Source organism: Cyanistes caeruleus, chromosome 1 (genome assembly GCF_971803275.1).
Source record: "Cyanistes caeruleus chromosome 1, bCyaCae1.hap1.1, whole genome shotgun sequence".
NCBI classification, from domain to species: Eukaryota; Metazoa; Chordata; class Aves; order Passeriformes; family Paridae; genus Cyanistes; species Cyanistes caeruleus.
This window is the reverse complement of record NC_141701.1, coordinates 118,592,811-118,601,143: the sequence shown is the minus strand read 5'-3', so window position 1 is coordinate 118,601,143 and position 8,333 is coordinate 118,592,811. Positions and strand designations below refer to the sequence as shown.

At 43.5% G+C, this 8,333-nt stretch overlaps 1 protein-coding gene across 4 annotated transcripts in view; it reads left to right on the top strand.

Annotated features, from left to right (window-relative positions):
* Positions 1 to 216: 216 nt before the first annotated feature.
* CREB5 (cAMP responsive element binding protein 5) overlaps positions 217 to 8,333 on the top strand; it is a 253,831-nt gene continuing 245,714 nt past the window's right edge. The window contains exons 1-2 of one of the 4 annotated variants that reach the window (XM_086852832.1): positions 309 to 383; positions 1,313 to 1,417. In XM_086852832.1, coding sequence (XP_086708958.1) covers positions 1,415 to 1,417 — 3 coding nt within the window. In that variant the 5' untranslated portion in view covers positions 309 to 383; positions 1,313 to 1,414. Of the gene's footprint in view, positions 384 to 1,312; positions 1,418 to 8,333 lie in introns of all 4 variants that reach the window. The other 3 variants (XM_086852825.1, XM_086852843.1, XM_086852837.1) reach the window with 3 other exon arrangements.

Sequence of the window (8,333 nt, the reverse complement as noted above, 5' to 3'; positions counted from 1 at the left end):
GGTGTCCCCTGGCGCCGCATGCCCGGCCGGCCTGCGCCCCTTCCCGCCCGGGCATCGCTGCCGGAGCCCGGAGCCCGGAGCCCGGGGCGCGGGGGGCGGGCCGCCGCTTCCAGGCTGACTCACCCCCGCTCGGCTCGGCTCGGCTCGGCTCGGCTCCGCCCCGCAGCCCGCGGGGGCGGGACCGCCCGAGGCCGCGCCCCCGCCCCGCGCTCCCGGCCCCCCCCGCCCGGCACGGACCGCAATGATTTAGAAGTTCAGGAATCCCACGTGACGTCACGGAGGGTGATGTAATGCTTCTCTAAATAGAACGTATTGTAACCGTCCCTCAGTCCAACGTGGTTCCTCCGGCCGCGCTGCCGGTCCCGTCCCCGCCGCGCCGGGCGGTAAGTTCCTAAAAATACGGGGCTGCCCCGGGAAGGCGCCCGGCGCGGCGCGCCCCGCACGGAGCCGAGCGCAGCAGCAGCGCCGGGTGCGCGGCTGGGGAAGGGGCAGCCCGCGGCTGCAGGGGCTCTTCCCTCCGCCACCGCATCTGCTCCGGAGGCGGCAGCGCCGGTCTCGGTCGCGCCGCTGCCGGGCGCGGGGTCCCGCCGCTCCCGCGTCCCCGCCTTGCGCAGGGAGAGGGGCGTGAGCGACCCCGCGTCCCGCGGAGGGTCGGGCAGGGCAGGGCAGAGCAGAGCAGAGCGGCGGGGGGAGGGAGCGCACGCTCGCCGAGACGCGGGGAAGCCGGACTCCCCGTCCGCACTTCAGGGAGTTTAGGAAGTCTGCGCGCTGCTTCCCGGGACGGGGTGGGATGGGATGAGATGGGGCGGCTGCCGCGGAGCGCAGGCTGCACCCCGCCGGTGCTGCCCCGAGCGGAGCGGGCGGGCGGGCAGCTCCCGGCGGAGGCACCGCGGAGTCCCCGCGCCCACGGGGGGCTGGACGGCTCCATCCTCCGCGTGCCCCGGCGGTGACAGCTCGGCGGCGCGCTGCCCCGCCATCCTCTCTCCCCGCCGCCCCCAAAACTTCTGGAGAAGTTTCGCGGCTGCGGCCGTGCTTCCCAGCGAGCCGGGAGCAGGCGGCGGTGGCCGCGGAGCGGTGCGCGGCCGCCTTCCCCGTGAGACACCCCGGGTGCCGGGCTGCTGCCGGCCCTTACGTCATGCTGCGGGCCGGTGCGGGGCCGATGCTCCGCTTCTGATGCCCTCGGGTGCGGGGCGGGGGCGAGTGTTGACAAGGTCCCCTCTCTGCAGCCCTCCTCTCCCTTTACAGCCCCTCCGCTTCGCTCATCATCCCCCTTACCCAGCTCCGCGTCCCCCGCTACTGTCCTCTCTTACAGGGGTCTCTCTCTCCCCAGCGAAGTTTTCAGGACGATAAGCGCTGCAGGAGTGTAAGGGGAATACTTGCTAAACTCTGCCTCCTCTATTATTTATGTCCGAGCATGGTGAGTGATCCTTCATCTCCAGGGCTCAATATAAGCTTCATAATTGGAAAGAGAGAGGTAGTTTCAGAGATGGGGGTAGGAATAAAGGAAAATGAAATGTCCATATGTTGTTTGGTTTTTCTTTTTCTTTCTTTCTTTTTTTTTTTTTTTAAATCCAGACTGATATGAGAAGTGACTTAAGCAGCAAGATTAGAAGATTTCCATATATTATCAGTAAGAAACAGTGATTAGCTAGATGAAATTGAAGCTTGAACAGAAGAATAATAATTACTGTGAAGCATTTTACTTGGGCTTTTCTTGAGACTGCAGTTTTTAGGGAAAGATTCACCCGCTGGTGTGCACCAGACTCTCCTTGTCTGGCCATTTGGACAAGCAGCAGTGCGTCAAGAAGCAGTGGTGTAGGAAAACTTTCTTGTAAGATGCACGCAGGGATAATCCAGAAACTGGACTGAAAGAAAACTGAGAAGTGGGAAGCGAGAGCCAAATGCAAAAACGTAGGGCAATTTGTGGGAATTTTGCTGAAGGAGGAATGCTCCCATAAGGTTACGGTTTATTTTCAGTATAAAAGTGTACAGTGGTGAAAGTCCCCGCTCAGTGTTTTGTAACTTTCATGTGGCGAATGAGGTTGTCGGTATCAAAACTGGAAATTCTCAATAAAAAATGGCTAAACTCCTTATTTGTGACTCCTTAATCCTAAAGGGAGCTGTACAGGTCGCAAAGCACTAGGGAAAAGTGTGATTAATGATCAGTGATTAGTGATAAGTGATTAGTGGTTTTATTCAAACTGTTACCTCTGACCAGAAGCACACATCAGAGGATTAACAGGCTCTTTAGATAAATGCTCATTAGTGGAAGGGGGAAAGCAAAGATAATAGGCGTGCACACAGGGACAACTTTCTAGGAAAATCATTCCTGTCTCTGGCATAATAAGCTCTATTAGGAGAAAGGCTCTTTAATTTAAAAGTTGCTTTTATCTTGTAAATCAAAGATAGATGTAGAAGTTTGCTACGCTATTATAGCCTAAATTTTCCCATATCCACTAGATGTGGATTATCTCAGTAGTGATATTTTATTAAAAAAACCCCACACCACAATTGAATCTGTAAGAAACTGAACATTCCCAAGGGCTAAAGCCCTGCATCCCGAGGCATCTGCTCCCAAAGCCTGCTGCTGGCAGCTAACTAGATGGCGCAGTCCTGTTGTGTGTGAATATACACTACTGGGTTGTGAACTTAGCAAGAAGCAGCTTGCTAGGTGTCCTTCAACGCTTACAACAAAGTTGATTCTGTCCTGGGCTGGAGGCTAGACAGTGCTATGAGTTTGTAGTCACATTTTCCACTCCAGTTAATCTAGGGAGTTTAAAGGCTGCTGGAAAAATTAGTCTCATTTACTGAAAGGGATGGTGAGAGAAAGAAGAAGAGAATGAGAGAGGGGCAAATAGCTACAGCCCGGGACACAACTCTTGATTGCACTGTTTTGTACTGCTTAAATGAAGTACAGTTCTGATGGCCCTAATTAATGAAAGCTAAAAGCTCTTGGGAGTTTTTCATCCAGCTATCACTGGCAAAGTATTTTTTTTTTTTAATAAGTCACTAAAAAGAAGGAATAGTTGGTGTGGTGGTTGAACAAGACAAATTGGACCTGACTGTGCTTTACAGATTATGGTAAGGATCCTGTTTTTATGATAGCTAACTAGGGATTTTTCGTTATTCTTAATTACACATGGCTCGGGAATAACTGGTATGTACTGCTGTCGATAGACTTGGGGGTTTCCTTTGTCCCATTAGCTTGCATGGGATTTATGTTTGGTTTCAACTGTGGTGATCATCAAAGTTTCAAAACTTTAAAAGAAACACTTGAGTGAAACAGGAAATAGAAATAATGAACGTATGGCACAAAAAAGAAATGGCTGTAGTCTCCTATTGTTACATCTTTAATTGGAGACTCTTAGGAATAGTTGGGCTAATGCTTAAAATCAAAAAGTTTTGTAATAGCATATAAAAAAGGCAATAAGCGCTGTCTGCCAGTCTTGAATATTGGATGGCACTTTTCCAGGATTTAAAATTGCAATATTTTTAAAAGTTTACACATTTAGAACAAGCGGAAACCTTTTCCCCCTTCCAAAACACCCATTTATAGTTCAGCTTCAATTTATTGCGCTCCACTTCTGCTAATTTAACCCAGGGAATGTAAAGAGAAAGAAACCCTGTATACATACATTTAAAGAAAAGATAGAAGCGAGATTGTACATGTAATTTTATTTATATCACCACTTAGCAGAATGACTTACACAGATAAAGAGTAATAGGTGCTTTTTAAATTTGATATTCACTTCCTCATGCTGAGAATCTAAAATGTGCTGCAATCACATTTATCCTGTTCGCTGCTGAGGAATCCTCTGATCGTTGTTGTGAGAGCTAGAGTTCACTCTGGAGTTGATAAGAGAGAGGTAATATCCTAGTGCCGTCAGAAGGCAGCTTTTACATACTAAACTTTTCAACTCTGTGTGGGCAGAATCTCTCTGAGCTCAGTAAGTCTTGCAGGATGATTTGAAACTGGGTTATTAACTTGTCTCCTTGTGGCACCGTCTAAAAACCTGTCTCTGTGCCCCTAATCAGGGTATGAGGATCTTAACTATTAGAAGAATTCTTGCAAGGTTGTTGTTGCTTTTAAAACAATTTCTGTAGTCAAAGACTTTTCCTCTATTCTTTGTCATCTCGTGTCTCTAATTTCTGCCATTCGTTAACTTTCTGGATTTCCTATAAATCTGTTGCTTTGAGGGTTTATACCTTTGTTTATGTATTATTAGCTGTCTTTCAAGCTTAATTTTAATTCCAGTGACCATCTTTCTTATAAACTATTTATTATGAGAAAACTATTTCTGGAAAAGATTTTGCAGTAAAAGAAGAGCGAAACTGTTTATAATTCAAATATTTAAAAATTATTATTAAGGACCATGTTTTTGGAACTAACTGGGATTTTTCTCAAGGCCTGCAAACACTGATTTTTCTTGTAACTCATTACAGGAATACTCTACTCAGTAGATGCAGTTGCTGGAAAAGCAGATGTATAAAGCAACAAGTCTTTCAGTTCTTCTTCACAGGTCTAGGTGATTCTTTTGCTTTGATTCTGTTTTGGTTATCTCATGCTAATCAAATTAATAGACAGACATATACTACTAAGCCTGCCTTTTTGGCTTAATCTTTAACGTGTAAACTCTCATTGATACAAATACACAGGCGTCCTAGTGGAAATATTTAAAATGCTTTGAGATTCTGTCAGTTGTAAGTACTAACTTCAGGGCTGATCAGAGAGCTTGGTAGGTCACTCTGCAATATCTCCAAACAATTTCTGTTGATTAGCCCTCTCTCCATGCTCCAAGCATTCAACGCCTGTTTCCTCCCCGCTCCATCCCCACTCCCCTTATTTCTTTGTAAATTATTTCAGCAAATTATAGTACTCCAGAGCTTTTAGGGCTTTAGCCTTAAAAAAAAGAACTTTTAGGGCTTTTGCATTTCTCTGCTTTGAGAAACGATCAAAGTTGATCACAAATTTAAAGCAACAGTTTGGAATAAGAACTATGAAAACATATTTTTTCCTCTTACCAAAAGTCATATTACTGTGCTAATTTACAATTCTGAAGGTGTAGTATTCTCTGACACAGACAAAACAGTGATCTCAGACAATATGTTATCATGCTGTATTTTAACTTCATCTGTGTTACAGCAGTAAGTACAGAAATTAACTTCTATAGACTTGACATGTAAAAACAAAATCCTGTTATGGAAATACTTTTTTGTTTTGGTTATGTGAACAATCAAATAAACTATTTAAATAGTCTCAGGTATACATAACAAGCACAACATAACATACATAAAATAATTGTTTTGGATATGTGATGAAAGGACTTGTTGAAGCAGATAAGCTCTTGTGCCTTTTTACACCCGTGGAGCTCTTGTGTTGGTTTGTGCAGATTGTTTTGCTCCTATTATGGCTCAGGTTGATGGGACAACCCTCATACTATAAAATAATACTTAATCTACTATTTTTCACTAAGGTGTTATTTTAGTCTGTAATTAAAATTACCGAGAGTCAGCGTTTCTTTACTAGCTGCTGCATGGGAAATGCAGGTGTTATTTGCCCTTAGAGAGTTAAGAAAGGGTTGGTTGCACTGGTTTGTAGGTTTTTAGGTTGTGATATCAAATGCTATTTCATAAACACCAAGAGATTTTCCAAGGATTTTGCTGAAGGCTGTAGGATTTTCAAAGTAAAACATTGAAAGCTTACAACAATTTCCGTAGCTTAAAAGATGTTTTGCTTTTGGTTCTTGTTTCCATCTTATACTTTTTTGAGAATTTGTTCAAGAAGTTGGTCCCACACACTACTCCAGAATAAATGCCTTGAAACACTGTCACCAGCGGTGTTTGTGTAGGTGTGTGGATGTAATAATCTCTTCCTTGAGACAGCTCATGTCACTGTCGTGTCGCCCTGCCACGTAAGGCGTTTTTAAGGTGTGGGGTGCAGCCCTGCTTGGCCAGAAGGTTCCGCTTTGCGGGTGATAAAAATGGCAACGTCTTTGGAAGAAGCCAGAAGGAATGAGATTTGAATTTAATTGGGAAAAAAATACCACAAATCTTCTCTTATCTTTGCCAGCTGATTCTGCTTTTCTTTTGCTCTGAATGTTTTCGTTGCTCTTACCAGGGTACTGAGACCTCTGCTAGCTCAGGAATTGGGCATGGTTTGATATCTCCTGCCGTTTTCTACCCCACATAAACCCTACAAATAGTTTCTCCTGCCTTTTTAACCTTCACAGTATCTTCTCAAGCAGCTTGCTTTTCTCTCATCTCAACTTCTTTCCTTCCTAAGGGCCTTGCCTTTGGGTGGCACCGCTCCATGAACATTTCAATGCAGTTGAAATGTCTAGTCCAAATTGGAGTATGTTTGTGTATTTTAAGTTTTTCTGTCCTGGGATGTACTGAGTTCAAACTAAATATAATGCCTAAAGTTAATACAGAGATATGGAATTAATTTGGTCTTTTCTCATTTAGAGGAAGCTGCCTTTTTTCCTGTTTACTTTGTGGGCTTGTGCCTTTAATTGCTCTCTCTCTCTCTCACTGCATGTAAGGCACCATTGTTCATCGCCACCTTTTTCTGAGCTCTTTGCAAGTACCCAGAAAGGAATTTGTCTTTTCTGGGAAATGAACCTGGACCAGTGGCTCCTAGATCTGACATCTGATTTTTTTAAATAGTTTTTTTTCTGCTGGTCTAATGTAATGAATGGTAGTTAATATGCTCAGCACAGGGGGCTCTGCAGCACAATAAACAAAATATGAGATTGGATTTGGGATGTGTTGTATGGAGCAGCTATAAAAGTAAGCAATAAATTGAGATGTTACTGTATTGTATTCCCTCTCTTTTTTTCTTTTTCTGTCCTTTAAATCTTTCAGTTCTGGAGTGCTGAAAATACTACCTGTAGAGTAATGCTCTGCCTAATTAAACGCTCCAAGATATGGATGATGATGATATCAGTAGGTCACTTGGTCATGCACTGATGCTGCAAATCAGCTGCCAGTAATTCAGTCATGGCTGAACTAGTTTGCCCATTCCCAGTCCAAATATACCTCTCCCTTAACTTTTCAAAAAACTTTTATTCAACAGCAACAGTCTGTTTCTAGGCACAGGGCTTTAAATTATGAATGGCCTCAAGTTTCAGCAGAAGAGTTTAGCTTGCACGTTAGGAAAAATTTCTTCACCAAAAGGGTCATCAAGCATCGGAATAGGTTGCCCAGGGAAATAACTGATTGACTCACCATCCCTGGAGGTAATTACAAGATGTGTGGATGTGGCAGTTTGGGACATGGTTTTGTAGCGGATTTGGCAGTGTTGGGTTAATGGCTCAACTTGATGATCATAGGGGACTTTTCTAACTTAAATGGTTCCATGATTCTGTAATAGTAAATCATACCTCCATAGGTACTACTCTGAATTAACTTTAGGCAATTGGTTTAGTTACATCTGCTTTTTGCTCTGGTCAAGTCAGTGAATGAGTTTATCATGATTTTTTTTTTTAGGTTCCCAGCAGGAACTCCAAAGGTGACCTGAGTGTGTAATGGCAAAGGGCCTGGAATTGTGCTTGTCCAGAAATGGCACCGTGTTAGAAATTTTGGGCTTGCCAGTATCTTACTTATAGGAAACTTATTTTCTTGGGATGGTTGTAAAATACATCCTGAAAAAAATTAAAGTGGAGCAATAGTGTAGAAACAGATCATCAATTGTTTTGTTTAGGTCTATCTTTTCCTACTGACTGTTTAACTTCATTACTGAGTGAATGCTTTAGGAAGGAGAAGTTTTGGTTAAACGTTTCTGGTAATTTCAATCACAACATCAACTTCATATTTTGTGACTTAAAAAAAGCTCATTTTGCTGGTGATGATTTGGGCAGGGGGAGAATGGCATTTGTATATTTTTCTTAAAGGCTGAAGAGATCAGGATCAACATCTGTAGAGACTTCCATAATTTTCTAAAGTGAACAAAATGAGGGAAGAGATTCTGTAGTTAAAAACAAGTTAAGGAATTTTCCTTATTTTCTTACTTCCATATCCTTAAGTGTATCAGTGCAGCACTTAAAAGTTATTTTATGCCTGTTATTAAATAAGGCCAGTGTAAATTTCTTTTTCTGGATGTGCAATGGAAAAGTATTTTTAAAAGGCAGTGGGAGAATAAAATGAATGATGTAAAGATTAAACCACTTTCTACAATTCCTGTACTGCTCTTTCATTCATCAACGTTAGTAAAGCATGGACTCAGGCATGAAAATGGGTTAAATTTGAGTAATTGATGGTTTATCACAAAAAGTAAGAGAAAGCAGTAATTTAACAATTTTGATGAGAATCTTTAAAAGACAAGCTTCTGTAAA